Below are 19,695 nucleotides of genomic sequence, written 5' to 3'. Positions count from 1 at the left end.
CGTGAGATGCTAATTAAACTGTATGTATATTTCTCTGTTTATTGTTCCATGAGGGGGAAACAAAATAAACAAAACAAAGATCAGACTTTCCTTCAAGCTTCTTTATTGAAGTGATGGTTTGGTTTTGCGTTCATTTACATAGTTATGGTCATTTACAGTGAACAAATTACAAAACAAAACCAATGACAGAGAATCAATATTACAGAGGGAGAACAGACCTCCTAAACGTCAGTGCGGCCACAAACAAGACAGCAGCTTGTCTCTGGTGCCTCCCGCCACAGTCAGGAGGGGGTCCCAGAGTGGCCTCCTGCCCAGGGACTCCTTCCTCTAACCTGCCTGCTCCTCACCTCTGGCTCCCTGGGCCCTGTCTGTCTTCTGTTGCTCCTCTCCCCACACCCTCTAACCCCTCGAGACCCGCTCCGGTTCACCCTACAACTCTCATCTACACTGTTCCTGTCACCCTGCGAGTTGTAGGACGAGCGGGAGCCAGATCCACAGCCAACCAGAACAGCCTCTGTGAAGTGCTGGTCGTGACTGATGATGTACAGTGTATGTCATGCCGCGGAGAATCAAGATTGGTGGACCCGTACCGGAGTAGGGAGGAGCCACCGGGACAGAAATTCTCTCTTCTCACTCTCATCTGCTATTGGTGGGTAACTAACTGTGAGTTGGATCGGTTACTTCAGTGCACAGATGCTTCTCATCAGACACATCATCTCACATTGGCAGAGGATCCTTGTAACAAACTGGGTGAACACAAACCTACATGTCTACTGTGCATTCGATCACACACACACTCCAGGGACCACGCATGGACAAGCTAGTATGTTGCTAGGCAGGGCGCACATACAGTACAGTTCCTTCAAAATGAAACAAATGAGACACATTGCAGCGTGTAGACGAAACACATAAATAAGTCGACTGTTTTCTTTGAAGGCTTCAAAGTATATTCGACCACAGCTCTTAAACTGGTCTAATATGAACTCTGTAAGAGGTGATTGTCCATCTGACTGAAACACAAAATCTTGATCATTGCTCATAAAAAGGAAAACAACTCTAAACTCTGACTATGTTATCTCAGTGTGGTTCACCATTCATTATATCTAACACACTGTTACAATGATTTTGTGGGAAGTATCCAGGTATGGTACAATCTAAAGATCCAAACCATTTATCACGTTTGTAACACCTGTGATAAAATGTAGGCATCACATTGAGTGTACCATCTTTTGTTAAGCTTCTACAGTGCTTGTTTCACAACATGTTGTTTGATCCTAGGTGCTTCTACCAAAAGGACAATGGACTGATCACAGGTCTTCAGACAAGATCTGAATGAGTTTGTCCTGCAGAAACCAGGCACAACATTACTCTTTCTATTCTGAACATGAAAGCTATGATGGATGGTGCTATGAGCAACATTTCAGAGAGAAGCATTCAGGCTTGCTGTCTGTCTACATTACACAGTAACAAGAAGATTTACATTCAAATCTCCATCGCCACTGATTTGCTTCATTAAAACAGCATAAATAAATAAACATCGAAACACCTTATTCACATACTTATGTATAGATATGCTTGACATCCTAATGCAAGCGTCTGCAAACGTAGCGCACACAAAAACATCTTCAGTGATCGATGCTGGAAGCAGCTGATATTATTGAACGTCATTGCAAAGGTCATCATGCTCTAGTAATGCATGGATTATGACAAAAAATGGTCTACATTTTCTCTTTATTTTAACACTACTTTAGTGCTTTAGCTTCAAAGGGCGATAAGTGAGGATGCTTTGGTTCCACCACACACTAAGTGGTTTCCCTGACTGGAATATCTTTTCCACAATTCCTCTAACCGCCAACCATCTCTATGTCGTGGGTTGAAATGTGTTTGGAACATATGTGATTATACAGCCTTGTGAACAGGAAGCTAAGAAGCAGCAGTGACAGAAGGACTCTGTCCTACGGTAGGTGCCAACGGTGTGGGGAAAAGTACAAAATCTGCATTTACACTGTGGTGGTCCCTTGTACTGTACTGGCACTGTGTGTGTCCTGTATGAGCGCGTATGTGTGTCTGTGTATGTGTGTGTGTTTATGTGTGCTGTATGAGTGCGTATGTGTGTGAGTGTGTGTGTAAGTGTGTGTAAGTTTGCTTTTCCAGCTGTTGGTGAGAGACTTTCTTCAGTTCATGTAGGATTTTCTGGATGTCAGGGTAGTTGGTCTGGGTCACTGTGTGCCCCTGTGCTCTGACTGTGCACTGACCTATTGAGAGCATTCACTAAAAAAACAAGACATATATAAGAGAAAAACTGCCCTGAATGAGGACTACAGCAGAAGTCCCATCCCTAGTTAAATTCAACAGCACAACCTTCCCTCCAGATCCGCAACAGTATTGGTGAAACTTATTCTACAGCACCAAGGCATCGTATGGTTCCCCAAGTTGTACCTTTATCACAATATGTTTCTCACAGCATTCGGATGGCTGCTTAGTTCCTCAGCCTAAATGTACGACGCATTCACTTTTACATATTTCTAGTGGATCAGTATAGTATAGTACTTTGCAAAGCTGCTAACTCCTGACACTAGGGCAAATCTGTATCGTAAAAATGATTCCGCTTTGTATAGGTATACATTTTCATAGGCTGCAATACATCAAATACAGGTGAATGTGTCTTCCACATTCTTTAAATGTATCATCTCAAAGCTTATGCTCCATGCTTTACTGTGTACTGTCTCTTCATCTGGGCCCAAAGCAATTGGAGATGCTTAACCATGAATCATGGGTGCAAATGTCTTTTTAAGTTTTCACATCTGTCATTAATCTGGGATATTGCACCATCTCTCCAGTGTAAATTGATACACAGGCCAAAGCAGAAAGAGACAGAAAGCTATGTTTTCATCCAAATGGCTACATGGAACTGACATCCCATTGACATCCCATTGTATACAGTAAATGACATTCATTTATCAGAAATGGGCCCAAAACAGCAACGATAGGCTACTATCTAAATCCACATGTAGGTGAACTATCATGGTTACTTCTGACCTAGCTAATTTTGCTCTGATGAGGCACTTCTGTTGGTCACCCTGCAACACAGTGTGAGACTTGTTGGCTACTCACGCAATCGGGGCTTTGTTCGAACTATGAACCTTACAAAAATAGAACACATCAAAACACAAGGTAGAGCACCAGGCATCAGATCACACACCTGGGGAAAGTCAACAATACAGAAAAATAAATCACAATACTATCAGACAAGCTGAAGGAACTCATAAGAATAGGTATCTGTGTTTGTCCTAGGCGCCAAATCCTCCCAAGTCCCTTGATGCTAGTCGGCCCTGAATTCTTCCTCGATTTCCGGAAGGTTCTTCTTCTCCTTGCGCAGCGTCTCTGTCAGAGGCCGGGAACTGCTGGGGGACTCCAGGTTCTTGGGCTCGTTGGTGTGGTAGCTGCCTTTCTGGCGGTACACGTAGATGTAGATGCTGTACATGCCTCCAAAGAGCAACATCATTGCCAGGATAACCACCACTGCATGTAGAAATACAGACAGCCAAGACAACCACAGTTAAAGGAAGAAGCAACGGATGTCTACAAACAGAAAATCAATTTGAGAACTAATACACAGTTTGACCTGACAAATTGGCCTGTGCCGCAATTATTTCTGCAAACAGATATTTACTTTACAGAAGGTAACCCCTTATGATCAATATAATTACAGTACAGTCCGTTCTCTGCCATGAGAGATTGTTTTACACCATCGACTGGATTCTATGAGACCAAAGGTATAATTGTTCAGACAACTGCATATTGCCATGAGCTAGACATTAGTCACTGAAGTTGTCCAATGACCTGTAAGAGCAGGGCACAGAAGGGGCAGCAGCTCTCTACTCCAATCATCAGTCCCAGTGTGATGTTCAGCATTACCATGCCCTGAACACTCAGTCTGAATGATCGTTGAGACTATCATCTATCAACAATGAGCGCCAGAAGAAGAGGAGAAGAATGCAGTAAGTATAGCTGATCCGGTTATGGACTCAGACTGGGATGGGGCAGACTGGCTGAGAGGCATCCTGGAATCATGTCTCATGTCCTGGGAAAATCGATTCCGGATTCTGGCATCTGTACAGGTCACCTTAACATATCAAAGTCCCTTCCCCCCCGCCCACCCCCCGCCTACCCCCCCCCTCCCCCGGTCCTCCCTCCCCCACGTGTATTTCACTATGATCATAAGGATTAGGTGGATAAGGAACTAATGTCTTAATTATCTCCAATGATCCATTTCCAGACAGAAAGACAAATGACAGGCATGTACATTTTGCCCTTATAGAGCATGAAATATCAGGCACGGTTCTACAAGAATACTTAAAGCCTATTATAGTATCTGATGGCCTTCCAGATTTTAGGATTAGTAGGGGTTTAGTCAAATAGATTATTCCTAACTGTTATTAAGAAAGGCAGAGAGAGAGAGCGAGAGAGAGAGAGAGAGAGAGAGAGAGAGAGAGAGAGAGAGAGAGAGAGAGAGAGAGAGAGAGAGAGAGAGAGAGAGGCTTAAGACTAGAAGTATACTAAAGTCAGGACTCCCAGATGTCATTCACTGACAGACAAAAACAGTGGATTCAGCCATATAAAAACTAGAGTATGCTCTTCCACAGTCATGGATCCCAGTTTGATTAGAATAATGGAACAGCAATAGCTCACCTGTCAACCAAAACAAGCCTAGGTCATCATGGATGTAGTAGTATTCTGGAAAGGAAGAAAATCTGTGTGTCAGGTACTGCAGGTTACGTAAGTCAATTTTAACTACACAGTGCATTGTGGGACATTGAGTCTTACCAATGCCCGTGAACCAGGGGTCCACCTCCCAGGGCACGTATCCCAGGACAGGCGGGAACGCTCCACAGATGGACTCGGAGACATAGCCTTGTATTGTGACAGGAGGGTTCGTCTCGTTGGGCCGGAAGAAGGTTTTCAGAGGAGCATGGATGTTGTACCTCACCCCCGATATGCAACCAATAAAACCAGGGCTGTTGTGTCTCTGCACCTCATAGTCAATGTCACCCACCTCTGAAGGAGAAAGAAAACAGTAGAAATACCATCTCAGATATGTGTCGATCAGATCTTACCTGAAGAACAAAGACACAAGCCTGAATCAGGATGGGCCTGGTGGGATAAGGTGGACTCTTACCCATCACCCTTCCCATGAACATGGACTTGGGTGAGTCAAACCTAAAGTCCTCCACCAGGGTAATCTTCTCAATAAAGGGCTCCATATAGTCCACCTGCAGGCAACACACAAGCATCCAGTACAGTATAACCTGTTGTATTTTGTAAGTGATGTAGCAAATTATACTTTATACAGCAAAATACAGAAGAGAAGGTTGTACCTGTGTTTTGATGGTTCGGTTGTGTCTGGTGATGTTGACATAGTGTGGGAACCCATCTGCCAGGTTCCTGTATGCCAGCTGGTACTTGTGGGTGATCAAGCCTAGCTTGTACCTCAGGTGTAGACTGCCTGCAGACGTAAGGAAAACCTCATCAGCTCATCCTCATACTTCCCAGATATTATTGTTTTGTATATATTGTATTATTGATAGTATTGGGAAACATGCACTGGGCATTTTGCAGAGGTCTTCTTCTCAAGACGTGTTCACTTCATTGTTATCTCAGAGACATTCTCTGCCTGCAGGTGAAGTGAGAGCTCTCCTACCATCCTTCCTGAGGATCACCGCCATGTAGTCCTGGATGAAGGAGCTGATGTAGAGCAGCACGGCCGGGGTGTGGAGGGTACTGAAGCTGAATTCGATGTCGTCGCTGGTGTCATTGTAACCCAGGCTGAAGTTGCGGAAGTGAGGGTCCAGCCAGTTAGCCCACACAGCCTCGTCTGAGATGGCCTTCTTCCGGATGTCATAGCGTAGCCACGAGCCAATCTCAAAGTAGGCCCCGATGTCTTCGAAACAAAGGATGATTAAAGTGCCGGTGTCAAATGTGTCAGACTTTCATGTCGGGATATTTAATGGTACTTTACCTCAGCAATGATTTCGACGCTGTACCATTCAACCTACCTTTATGGCAGTAGAAGCCTTCAAAGGCTGTGTTGTTGCAGTCACACGTGTAGGCAGCGTAGCCCTCTAGGCACTGGCCGTCGTTTCGACACGGTATGGTGGCATTGAGACACTGGCCTGTGCAGTTCCTCCGGATCCCTTGTTCCTCGTTCACCTTCCCTTCCAGGTCCAGAGTCACTCCATTCATCCGTAACCCCCGGAGGCAGCCCAGGTACGGTCGATTGGTCCGATTGGCCGAGCCTGGTTACACGAGACAGCACTCTGAGTTGTCTTTTGCACAGAACATTGTAAAGACAAAGAAGTAACTGGAGTCAAGTGGCTGAGCGGTTAGGGAATCGGCCTAGAAATCAGAAGGTTGCCGGTTCGATTCCCGGCCACGCAATATTATGTTGTGTCCTTGGGCACTTCACCCTTAGCCTCGGGGGGGAATGACCCTGTACTTACAATTACATTTAGCAGACGCTTTTATCCAAAGCGACTTCCAAGAGAGAGGTACTGTACTTACTGTAAGTCGCTCTGGATAAGAGCGTCTGCTACATGACTACATGTAAATGTAAGTAATAATAATAATATTTACTGGACAACTGACTTATCAACTGACTTGGAATTAGCGACATACACAAATTCAGAAACTAACAGGAGGTTTAAACCCCAAACACCATGCTCCCCTCTTTAACCTACCTATGAGGAGCGGGTGGGTGAACTTCATGGTGACAAAAGTCTGACCAGGGAAGCGTTTGATTGCCCAGGGTTGGTAGTCCACTTTAATCCTGGCCACCTTCACATTGAGCTCAGCCTGGACATAGTGCCACTCGTTATCGTTAAGTGGCATAGGAGAATGTAAAGTCACGTTGAGAATGCCGTCTCCAACCATGAATATAAAGGCCAGGTCTTGGGTGGCTGGGAAGGGAAAACAAAACATGACCAAGGAGGACAAGAAGACAAGAAAACATTTTGGTTGCAAGTCTGTTTAGGCTGCTTCTCTGTTGATGCTATCATCCTGACATACTGTTGAGCTCGATGCGTATGAAGTTGCGGAGGTGCTCGTCAGAGTTCTCCAGGAAGACGCCGTGGTCGCGGTAGGTTTTGAAGTGGAAGGAGATGTCGGCACTGCTGCCAGGGATGAAGGTGGGGAAGGTGATGTAAGTGGGCTTGGTGAAGGCTATGGTGTTCCAGATGTTTCCTGTGGGACAGAGTCAACGTGAGATTCATAACCAGCCAACAAAGACAACTCAGTGTTTCCAAGGGGGGAGGGGGTTTAAGGTTTTACTCACTGTCGCCATGGCAACGTAGAGGCCCTAGACTGAAGTGGGCCTCAGAGCCGGTTCTGTTAGTGTCCCCTACCACCACCTTCCTCACTGGCAGGTGATCCCTCCAGTCCAGGTAGCCTTTATCTGTATACCTGTACAGAACAAAGACGGAGGTTAGAATGAATACTAAACTGGCCGTTTATATACATGTATATGGGTTCTCTCTCTCACCATTGCCGGTAGTCTGCATCGCAGTTGCACTGGAAGCGGGAGTCGGCGCAGGTCTGGTTGATAGAACAACCGCACTTCTGGCTCTCGCGGAAAGTCCCGCCCCAGTAGTAATGACTGTCATTATTCCTCCCAATCCAATAACCATACGGCCTTCCGTCTGAAAGTGATGTGGACAGAGCCAAACATGAATGCATCAGCCGTTGCAATACATCAACAGTATGTCAGATGCACGTTGGCCAATCCCACTCACTGGGGGTGTTGAGGAGGCGGGACTTGTAGCAGGAGTAGCTGATCCACTGTTCACAGTACATGGAGGTGTTGGCCAGCGCTGTCACTTCATCCCAAGAGGCGTTCCAGTAGTTGACGTCTCCGATGAAGGGCCGGTCCACCGTGCTGCCAGACACCTTGGTGCTCTCAACACGGTCATGCATTATCACCGTCCAGGCCTTGTACGCTGAGGAGAACGAGAGAGACAGGCAGAGAGAGAGAGAGAGAGAGAGAGAGAGAGAGACAGGCAAAGAGAGAGGGGGGGAGGTAGAGAGAGAGAGAGACAGACAGAAGTGCAGGTAGAGAGACAAAGACAGAAAGAGAGACAGAGACAATGAGAGAAGAGAGAGAGAGAGAGAGAGAGAGAGAGAGAGAGAGAGAGAGAGAGAGAGAGGTGCAGGTAGAGAGACAAAGACAGAAAGAGAGAGACAAAGACAATGAGATAGAGAGAGTGGGGTGGATTTGATCAGTATCTAGAGCGTCATATTTTCCAAGACAGCTCTATAGAAACCACTGGACCCTGTCTAATCAGTATTCATACGAAACACATTCATAAGTTTGTATGATTGCATTGTGCTGGGCGGAGAATCCTGGGCCCTGAACCAATTACTGTCTCTGGGCCCAAATGTGTTATCCTCTGCCATTGTTGAAGCTCATTACATGATACACAAGCAGATGGCCAGGCTTAATCTTCTGTCTTTTCATGTTCCTCGGATATTTATTGAATGTTCAAAACAACCACATGATTACTATTTGAAAACAGCCAGATACATATTTAGCTCTGTAGATATACAGCTGTGATCGAATGCATGGATTAAGATACGTGACAGTGACAGTGGCTGCTCACATTTCATCATACAGTACACCTCGAACGGTTTCAATGGTCCACTCAGGTCCGGGTCAATGGTGTAGTTGCCTGAGCCATAGTTCCCATGGAGCCTGTAGGCCTCACAAGATTCCTTGTACACAGCTGTTTGGTGGGGAGACAAAGGGTTAAAGATTTATGTATGGGCCCAACACGGCAAAGTATGGCATCATTTATTTGCCCTTTTATCTTTGACAATCTCTTTTGTGTCATGAGGCTGTACTCACAGTTGTGACACACTTCGCCTTTATATCCAGTGTTCTCACACAAGCAGATGAAGTCATCCCAGGACTGGATGCATCGCCCTTCGTGTTCACACGGGTTAGGAGTGCATCTGGACACAACACCAAAATAAAAGTCAAGTGAACAGCTGGTTGACAGCTCGACAGGACCTCATCTAGTTCTGTCTGTTCCAAGATGAAAGGCTTGACTGACAGATGGGCGAGAGTGATAGAGAGAGAGAGAGAGAGGTCGCTCTCTCCCCCTCCTTTTATGAGGTGAGATTTAGAGGCTGAGGCGTTCTTCTGGGTGGGGGTGGGGGGTGGTAGGGCGGTCAGTGGCTAAGTAACAGCCGATACCTAACTTTATAGACTTGTGCTTTACCAGAACCCGCATTTACAAGTCCTTCACATAAGAAAACCAGTGAAAATAGAATCTAATCCTATAAAATGTCATATGGCATAGCACTATATGACTATATGGGTCATATATAACATGTGACTGATATAACCACATCATATATACAACATCATATATACAACATCATATATACGGAGTCAGGTGGCTGAGCGGTTAGAGAATCGGGCTAGTAATCTCAAGGTTGCCAGTTCGATTCCTGGCCGTGTCAATTGACGTTGTGTCCTTGGGCAAGGCACTTCACCCTACTTGCCTCGGGGGGAATGTCCCTGTACTTACTGTAAGTCGCACTGGATAAGAGCGTCTGCTAAATGACTAAATGTAAATGTAATGTAAATGTAAATATATCACACCTCACATACTGCAGCATGGCATGGGGCATTCAGTAAAAAGCGTTCCTTGTGCTTGGCCATACATAACGCTAAGCATAAGCCCAGCCTTAAGCCTTAGAATAAATCTCTGGACAATGTCTACTGTGTTATGCCACTCGTCTGTCATTGAAGAGAGAGGAGAGGTTTATGGCTGGGCCCACGTCCATTCATCTCTATAGGCACCTTGAATGTGTCACGGCAGCAGGCTAGGAGGACGGTTGGTGCAGTTAGGCTAACCTATACAACATCATCACATCATGATGAGATTACGCGTGAAGATGGAATGGGGAAATGACCCACCTCTAAACTCTACAATGCTGCACTGCCGAGCCTGTACCCGCCCCCACCACACACACACACACACACACACCGACCCACCTGTCTGTGATGCCACAGGTGCCCAGAAGCAGCTCAGCGTAGCGTCCCCATTTCCGCTGCAGGATGATGTCAATGTCCAGTTGCTCGTTGTCGATGTAGATCTGCTGCATGCAGCCGTGGAAGTGGTTCAGCTTGGTCTCGCACTTCCTCACTGTGTTGTTGGTCTTCGGACAACCTGAGGGCCCGATCAGGAAGAAGAGGAGAATGACATGAGAGCCGTGTGGTTTCATTTGAGTCATTTAGCAGACACTCTTATCCAGAGCAAATTACAGTAAGTACAGGGGCAAGTAGTGTGAAGTGCCAAGGACACAACGTCATTTGGCACGGCCGGGAATCGAACTGGCAACCTTCAGATTACTAGCCCGATTCCCTAACAGCTCAGCCACCTGGCTCCCTCGAATGTTGACGTCGCTGACAAGGACAAGGAGGTTCAATGCGACTCTGATACTATGACTGTGATGAATGAGAAATGGTTTGGGTCAAGCGTCCACCTCCAAAGAAGTAGCGGTCTCCGGTGCGGACGGTGAAGGGGTTGGTGATCTTCAGGGGAGAGCCCTCGTCGTCGTCGATGGTGATGGTCATCAGGTTGTCCCTCGCTGCCAGATCCACCGTGTGCCACATTCCATCGTTCAAACGGTAACCTGGGGCAACAACATCCTGCCGTCAAATCTACAGTCAGCAAACATCGCATCCTCCATACGGTTCTTTCACCGTGTTGAACCTATGTGGAGTGGACAGTGTACAGGAAGTGATGTCGATGTTGTGATGTATATCCCACCGGCAGCAAACTGTAGTTTCTTCTTTCCAGGCTGCATGATGGTGACGTTGACCTGCCCCTCACTTAGGCCCAGCTCCAGAGCCCCCAGGTCATCGGCAAAGCGCGTGAACATCAACAGGCCCGTGTAGTCCCAGGAGCGGAACTTAAACTTTACAAACATACGTGGCTTCCGGAAGAAACCCGGCACCTGCAGGTAGTTGTTGGGTCCAGCGAAGGTCATGGGCTTCCACAGAATGTCACGGCATGCATAATGCATCTTTTTCTGAGGAGAAGAACGCAGAAAAGATAGTTTACTCCTCAAGGGGTTTGCGTTTTGCTAAATGACTGACCTTTGAGATGCCACCATGTGCAAACAGTGAGCAGGGAGTGTGATTGGACGATGAGTTGAACAGGATGAGTGTCTGATGAGAAAAAAAGGCTCAACCTGCCGAGGGATGCGTATCTCTGGCTCCTCCCTCTTGGCCATGTTGATGATATTGACCCCGTTGATGAAGACGTTTTCCAGGCAGCCCCGGAAGTTGAGCTTGTCTGGAAGGTGGGGTTGGTTGGGCTCGATCACCCCCCCTATGTAGAGCTAGGAAGGGACACCGGACAAAGGATGACATCATGGCACTATATATTCCGAAGAAGAGAGATGTTTGAAGAGTTATGCTCGATGACTGGCTGGCTGACACACCTGCTTGTCCAGGTCCAGGTAGGTGAATTCTCCATTGCAGATGGCGGTCTCTTTCTGACTGTCCACGGTGAAGTTGACTTGGCGGCCGTAGCGTTTGATGGTGACGTAGTGCCAGTGCTGGTCGTCCAGAATGTTACCCACAGTCATCGTGGTGCGACCATCCACCTGGTGAACAGCACTGCTTCCTACAAAACAGACACTGAGTATTATAAAACTTCATTCATATACAGTGGGTCTAATACAGTGTGATTGATGCTAATGACTTCAACAGAGTCTAATTCTAAAATCTGTGAAAAGCTTGAAGCTTCAGAGACATAACAAACAGGTTGAGGAGATCCAGTCATTGATCTAGCCGGACGTCTAGTTATCTCCTCCCAGCAGCCTAATGTCTTCATTTCAGACATGAGACAACCCAGTCTCACACTGTTCCCTGAGATTAATGACGGCCACTGACAAGCAGAATGGACCGCTCTCTACTTTCTTCTTTCCACACAGCACTGTTGGAATATTTCACCCACACTAGCTGTCCTCTATCCCCCACCGCTGCCTCACAGAGAGCGGCCTCTCCACCACCGTCTCCTCACAGGCAGACACGCAGGAAACCCGCCGTACCCAGGCAGATGGTGAGGTAGAGACGTCCCTTCTTCAGCTCCAGGGTGAGGAGGTCCCCCTGGATGCCCTCGCTGTGCAGCAGCAGGCCGTCCTGCTCCAGGGTCTTGAAGTTGAGGGCAAAGTGGTCCTGCAGAGTCCGGAGCTTCTGGTCTGGGTACTGGTAGACCACCGAGTCGTCTCCGTTCATCTGCATGACGTAGGAGTCTGGCACACATGGTTGGAGGTTAATGGTCTTCGTTTTAGTGTTGTTGGATTATGTATAGACATTGAGAAGCAGAACTTGACCTGTGCTGACTACCAGGTAATATACAGCATGTACCTGTGGCCCTGTCTTGGTGAGCAATAGCTTAATAAGTTATAATAGCTTAATAACTTCTAATAAGTTAATAAGCATTGTGAGAGCAAATGATTCATGTGAATTGATTGAAACTTGATACTGTACCCTGCGACAACACCAACGAAAAGGCATTTGAGTCACACAGAGGAATGGTGCTTGTGTCAGTATCACAGGGTATCTCGAGAGGCCTTGTCGGTTGATATCAGTGTTTACCGTAGGCACAGCCAAAAACCTCCAGCCGGACACCAATCTTGCCCCCGTTCTCGGTGTTCCAGCCCAGCGGCAGAAGGCGGATGTGTTTGGCAGTGAAGGGGTAGTGGAAGACATTCCTCTTCACCTGGTTGTAGTTCCAGTTACCTGGCAGTGTCTGTGGAAAGCACAGAGACAGAAAAGACAGAGAGAGAGGAGAAAGACATTCAGTCAACGCAGTGTTTCGTCTCGCTCAATGACTACAGATAAACAGTTGAATACAAATGATTCTTGCTAGCGCCGCGGCTAATGTGGTGATGATGGGGAAAATGCATCTAATCAACTGCTGCCCGGTCGACTCTTGGTAACATAAGTCACCAGCAGAGATCACTCAGAGATCTAAGTGAAGCCCCCCACCCCCACAACCACCCCCACAACCACCCCCACAACCACCCCTGTTCTGCCTCCACAGTACCGAGTTGCCTCCTTTCATGACGTAGGGGGTCCAGGCGTCCGGCCGGTCCCCGTAGAGCAGGGTGTACTTGGTGACCCAGTCATAAGAGTTGAAGGTGCCCTGCGTGGCGACGGCCACAATGCGGTACTTCCTGCCCAGGTCCACCTGCATCCAGGGCTGCCTGTCCCGGGGGGCGGGGGACCAGCCACTACTTCCTGAGCGGGAAAACACACAGGAAGCAGATAAATGACAGAAAGCATATAGCAAAAGTGTAGGACCAGAAGAAACAAAAACATAGACTGTACTGTATGCATACGATGAATAAATACCAGTGAATATATGATTATGCAATCAGTCAAGAGCTTACCATACAGTTTGGCAAAGTTGGCGGAGTATAGAAAGTTGTATCTGGAGGAGGCCAGGAACGAGGAGGCATACAGCTGAGAGACCAGGGGGTCGACACATTCTCCTGGAGAGACAACCACAGAAGAGGAGGTTCAACACAAGGGCTACAGTCCCCTTTTATCTCTAGACTTGTATCCCTAGAGTCAACTAGCTAAAAAGTAATTCCGTATTCTACTACTGCTACTCTATGACGTTCTAATACTGTGGTACATGTAAGTAGTTTTGTAAGTGGGTTTCTTCCCAGACACAGCTAACACTTTTATTTCAGCTGTAATAGAGAGAAACCTTTCTCTCAGACAAATACAGAGACACCTTGTAATTGTCCATGAGATGAACGATTGCAATACAAAGTTAATTACACACTCAATCCCCATCAAGCAGACGGAATTAATCAAATCGGCAGGAGGCTTTCAGCTTTTAGCCAAGCACATTAGGTTGATGTGTTTTTGTGTATGTGTATGTGTGTATTTGAGTGAAGAGAGAAAGAGAGAATGAGAAAGGGAGCCTGTTTGTGTGGGTTAGAATGTGGAGCTATAATGATTGCACTCTGCCATCGTATTGAGAGACTGCGGATGTGTCGGGGTGATAGCTGGTGTTATTCTCCATCTGCCTGCTGGACAGATAGGAGGGAAATTATTCAGGTCCTGCATCTCCTCGTGCCATCCGCTACAAACCCTGTCCCACGCCCTCTGCAATTAGGACTCCCCATAACTCTGCCTAATCTAGTCATTGCCGCAGATACACCCACAAGGTCCTCACTTAGGCCACTGTGAACCACTGTTTTATCTTTCGATAGGCTTAAACATGCCTGTTACTTCAACCGACAGCTAACTGAGGTATGGAGATGGAAGAGAGCTCTATAGGCAGATGAACACACAGTGAGCTCAACTAACTCCAGAACAAACAAAAAAAGGAATATGATCTTTTTGGTTGTTTTTGGTGACAGATTCAAAAGCGTTCTGTACGTGTATCGAGACTGGGACTCAGTGACTTCCTCTCCTCTCAAATGGGATTCAGGTGGAATCGTTTCTATTCCAGTCACTGAGGTCAGGGAGCTGGGGGGGAGGAAACAGGTGGAAGCTAAAAAGAGAGATGTTAGCAGGATTAGTATTCAGGCTGCAGACGGAGGGAGGTAAGAGGGAGTGCAGTCTCCTCCTTAAACGCTCCGCATGGGGAGAAGAGAGAAGAAATTTGCATTGGTGCCAAAAAGCTCACAAATAATATTGCAAATGGATAACCTAACACAGCTGCTTATCTGCGCTCTGCCTCTTCGGTCTCCCACCAAAAGATGTGACAACTTGCAGAGCAGTGCTCCGCTAAACAAAGATGATGTCACCGTGAAAACACCTTTTCCATTTTACAATAAAAGCAAGTCCATTTACAGGAGAGCACAAATGCAACCATCCCTTTTCTCAAGGACAACACACTGAGGTGGTAGAAATCATCTTAGGAAGAGAAATGTGACCTTGACAGTCTGTCTCCCTCTGTCTGCATGTCTGACGTATAAACAACCTTGCAAGGCTATCCTGTGTTTCCCCCCAGGATAGGTGACAGACTGTAAATCGGCTCTGTCTTTTACAACTGAACAAGAGTATTGTTAGCTGTGCGGATTCCTTAAAGACTGACATAGCTGTGGTAGCTGGTGTTGTAGAAAACAGACGTCCATAGAAGGTAGTAGAAAAAAGTAATCGAAGGCAAAATATCTTTCAACAGCTCAAGGCAGCTCAATGGTTTATTTCGGCAAGGCAGATGTGCATTCACAAACACATACAGGAAAAGACCACTCTTGATGCCCCAACACTCATGTTTTATAGACTAAATGAGAATAATCCCCCGCCCTGTATAATATAATGACATAACCTTCTAGAACATTCTAGAAGGTTCTTTAACCAGTTCCTAACCACCCCACAACTGCGTGCGCATCCTCTGGCTCTTAAAATGTTGATCAACTTCTCTCTTACTGGAAAAGCCCCCTCTACTTCACTTCCCATGTCCTCTCTTCATCTCAACCCCAGTTCACCCCAACATGCTTAACCCGTTCCTACATCCTCCATCTCTCTCGGTTCTGGCCGAACCTACCACTTCGGATGCATGACTGTAGTCCCTTAAGACTAAGTTCATAGATGATTTGCTCCCACCTGCTGCAACCTGTCTCACTCCCCCCTTCCTTTCTGACAGGCCCTCTTCAGTTGAACGAGTCTACCATACACTGTTGAGCAACAACAGCCTATTTTTCTAAGGATACAATTTCCTTTCTCATACTTAGTTTGCCAAACCTCTCATCATACTTTCCTTTTTTTCTGGTTAAATCCAGTTTGGAGTGGAGTTTATTAATTGCGCAGGGTTTCTTAACTACGCAGATAGAAGTCAGCCATTTTAGGCCCCAAAACCTGACCTGGGGTAACCTTCCCTGGTTTGCCTTGCTGTCCCATAATCAATTTCCCACAACACTGGCTAAAGTAGTGTTTATGAAAGGTGTTTATTGCGTGAAGGAGTCCGAGGACAAACATGGAACAGACAAAACAGGGAGGGAGGAAGTGAAAGTGACATGTGACAAGATAACATCCGTCACAAAAGCACCATGAAGATTACCTTACACGAAGAGGGTTGGGTTCTTGTCAACTGTTCTCAGGTGCACTTGTTTTGATCTTCCTGGTGAAGAGTGCAGTCTTGGAGGGAGGAGCATGAAAGGCAAGGCTCAGACCTCCAGACTACTGCAGGTTCCACCAGGACACTCAATGCCCCACCCCTCCCAGGGGGACGCTCTGCTCCTCCTCTCCCTCTCTGCTCCCCTCTCCTCCTCTCCTCCTCTCCCTCTCTGCTCCACTCTCTCCTTTCAACATCCATATCTCTCTGTCTCTGCCAGCTTCATCTTTTCTGCCAGATTCGTTCTTTTCTTTTCTCCCAGACTCTCTTTCTTATCGCTCTGCCAATGCTAAAAAGGATCCTTACAAAATACTTCCTCACACTCCTCGCACACACACACACACACACACACAGACACTTCTCAAGTGGGCGTAGTGATGTCGTAGTTGCTAAAACCCGGAGTCTCTCCAGAACATTCCGTCCTTGGCCCCCCCTCACTCTCTCTGTCTCTCTCGCTACCTCCCTGCACCACAAGTTGGTCTCTGATTCCATCTATCATTAAACGGCTGGGGGAGTTTGCACGAGGAGGTCTGGGCCCAGGAAATGCTTACTCATCAGTCTTGTGTTACTGTGGAAGATAAGCTGGGCAGTCTGAGCTGACACATCACTACTGCTGGGCCATACATATAGATAGATATAGCTTTATGGATACATAGATAGCCCTTCCGTTGACATACGGCATCTCTCAGAGGCTGATGATGGAGCATACTTAATTAATCTATGATTCACATGAATCTTCTGCATATGCAGACCCTTCCAGAGTACACCAAAGTACACAGGGACAGAAGCAAGCAATAGAATAAGATATTAATTATTTATGGTTAAGGTGTGGGGGGGGGGGTATCTGAGACGAGGGAAGGAGGGGAACTGAAAGCTGCAGAGTCAAAGTCAAACGCTTCAGATGGGGGGGGGGGGGGGGGGGGGGGGGGGATTCAGTGTTCTGCACTTTTCTAAAAATAGAATGGCAGAGTTGCACACTAGTGCATCCTCTCCCCTCCATTTCCAGAAAGAACTATGCTTCTCATAGAGGCTCAAACATTCTGTCTGGGGACTGGATCTGCTCAGGACGTTAACCAGAACGCATCACAATCACATAACACAATCACAGAACACAGAACAATCACACAAATACGAACACACACAGTTAGCCCGCTGCAGGGCACCAGGAGTGCTCAGCCTGCATAAGCCCCACCCCAGATCAGATCAGGGTTTTTTTGGAGTCTCCATTTTAATCTGGCACAGCTCCACTGAGCACATTCCACTAACAGCCTTCCGGTGCAGATTTACAATGCTGCTTGCCTGCCTACCACCCTACCTGGCTGCCTTGCTCTTCATCCCACCCCCCTGCACATCTGGGACCACTGTCCCTGATGTGCAGGCCTCCACCCACCCAGACACACATACACAGCCAGCACAGGGTCCTAGACTTCCAGCACATAGCCACGCAACAAAACCCCTCCACCCCCCCACTACCCATCAGAGCTCCACCCCCTCGCCATGCCCCACACAGAAACACTGCCCATCAACACCATGTCCCCCCGCCCCCCCCCCCCCCCCCCCCTCCAACACACACTACCCATCGAAACCATTTACCCCCCACTTCACAACCCAACCATGTACAAAAAAGACATGTACCCTTCAACACAATGGACGCCACTACACTACCCAACACAACCATGCACAATCCTACAATGTCCTAGAAACACAGATTCAGTACCATAATCACACAATCACAACAGAAAGTCTAGCACAGAATAGTCTGCGTGGATGATCCTCTTACCATAACCCCAGCACTCCCCTGGCACCCCTCGGCACCCCCCTGGCACCCCCCAAGCAGCCCCCAAGCAGCCCCCCAGCACCAAGAGGGCACGGGGGGCAAGTGTTCAATTGGACATGTAGTCAACACAAATATAGAATGACAAGAGCCTGTCCATTTAATGTAGAGGGGGGATATTAAAGACCATAATTTTTTATGGGATCAATCCATCATGGTATGCTGTCTTTCCTATCCCACCTCCATCCCATCCCACCCCCATCCATCCCACCCTCAAATACAGAGACACCAATCAGTTCCCCAATCAGTAGGCTATGGTAAATATTCAAAATTGCCCTGTAGGTCTGTATATTTGTATAATGACATAAAACCAAAATAATACGTGTAATATAAACATGCACATACAACTTTTATCATTAACAATGAAGCGTGACCTGAATAAATACAGTATACCACTGTAAAATCACTGAAATTATGATGTTTTATCATGCTTAGTCATGCTAATGTCTTAGGTGAGCATACGCGGAGCTCGCGGACAGGTGATGAGAACACACTGCCAAAGTACTGCAGTGGGGTGGTCCCGCACGAGGCATGAGGTTGGGCGCAGTGGATTTTTTTAAACTGCAGTTTTATAAACACACTACATTTGAAACACGGTCGTTACATTTCTGTGACTTTCCAAATGCACACAGGCCCCCAAATATATTGAATTTCGTCCATGTCGGTGGGAAATGATGAAGCCCGATGATGCAGAAACTTGCACGTTGGCTCGAGAAAGCACTGCAATGCAGACAGCCCCGTGCGAGGGTATCATTGCCGCGCGCCTTCCGCATGACCGATGTTTTTTTAAATATATTATTTCAAAAATAACTATGTAGGCTATTTTATGCAATTGTGTTAACCATGAGTCATGTAAACTGGCATACAATGTTTAAAACGTAATGTCAGAGATTCGTTAGATGCTGCCCTTCACAGCAGTTACATTTTGCCCTCCATCGTTTTGATTTAGGTACTTTATTGCAATATTTTGCAGTAGGCTATCCTCCTTTTATTCGTATCTTTTAATTAGATACTGTGGATATTGGTTAATAATTCATCTGATAACACAAGACTAACCAACAAGAAAAATTTAAATATATGACTTTTTCACAGCACTTACGTGATGAGCAATGTTGAAAACACAAAAATAAAAGGCAAATGCTGAGTATTTTGCAAATCATCCTTCACTGAGGATAGCGTCTCCACGTAGGCTACGTTTATTAGATGGTAGATTGTTTTCTCCCGTCCATCAGGCAGCACTGCATCCTTTCACCTTTTCTTTTCCCAACTTTGACTCGCGCAGTTCCAACTCCTGTTCCCGGGATCTCGGTTAGATGCTGCCGGGGCGGGGACGCGCACCAGCAGCTGATGCTGCGTTCACCAAGAGCGCGCACTACTTTTATTATCAGTACATTATTTTAAAATGAACATCACATAAGATATCATTTCCAGATCGTTATCCCAGGTGTTGTGGAGCTGCGTAACTACTGCTAGGATTATGTGACTCCAGTGGCTCCACCAGTAGCCTATACCAAATATTCCGGTCCAGAGCAGGGTGGACAGCAAAAAAAAAAACTTTTTGTCCAGGCTTTTATTGGGGACTTCTGTTTTCCAACAATTTATGTTTTCCTATAGCCTGTGAGAAGACAATATATATCAGTACTGGCACATCAGTGACAGAAATTCCTCCTCTTTTGTCAGAATCGTTGAATTATTTTCCCGCAATGATGC

General features: G+C 46.7%; 1 protein-coding gene across 1 annotated transcript; it reads right to left on the bottom strand.

Annotated features, from left to right (window-relative positions):
* Positions 1-96: 96 nt before the first annotated feature.
* Positions 97-19,420, bottom strand: cntnap1 (contactin associated protein 1). The gene is made up of 24 exons (XM_067233600.1): positions 19,085-19,420; positions 13,468-13,569; positions 13,122-13,315; positions 12,671-12,824; positions 12,121-12,324; positions 11,509-11,693; positions 11,257-11,406; positions 10,833-11,094; positions 10,546-10,695; positions 10,055-10,229; positions 8,897-9,003; positions 8,652-8,774; positions 7,788-7,991; positions 7,538-7,694; positions 7,331-7,458; positions 7,066-7,239; positions 6,738-6,956; positions 6,057-6,296; positions 5,702-5,941; positions 5,379-5,506; positions 5,180-5,273; positions 4,828-5,058; positions 4,693-4,737; positions 97-3,522 (listed from the first exon to the last, which is right to left on the bottom strand). Exons 1-24 carry the CDS (start codon positions 19,143-19,145, stop codon positions 3,323-3,325), a joined length of 3,927 nt encoding a protein of 1,308 aa, XP_067089701.1. The 5' UTR covers positions 19,146-19,420; the 3' UTR covers positions 97-3,322.
* Positions 19,421-19,695: the final 275 nt, after the last annotated feature.

The sequence above is a fragment of the Osmerus mordax genome, chromosome 3 (genome assembly GCF_038355195.1).
Source record: "Osmerus mordax isolate fOsmMor3 chromosome 3, fOsmMor3.pri, whole genome shotgun sequence".
NCBI classification, from domain to species: Eukaryota; Metazoa; Chordata; class Actinopteri; order Osmeriformes; family Osmeridae; genus Osmerus; species Osmerus mordax.
The sequence above is the reverse complement of the archived record's forward strand: the minus strand, read 5'-3'. Positions and strand labels throughout refer to the sequence as shown.

Excerpts from the sequence above, each read along its gene's own strand:
- cntnap1 (XM_067233600.1), bottom strand. The coding sequence starts at position 19,145 with ATGATTTGCAAAATACTCAGCATTTGCCTTTTATTTTTGTGTTTTCAA. Across the intron at positions 7,992-8,651 it reads GGTGTACTGTATGATGAAAT|CGTACAAGGCCTGGACGGTG; the intron begins GTGAGCAGCCAC and ends CGTTCTCCTCAG. Across the intron at positions 4,738-4,827 it reads CCCCTGGTTCACGGGCATTG|AATACTACTACATCCATGAT; the intron begins GTAAGACTCAAT and ends CTTCCTTTCCAG.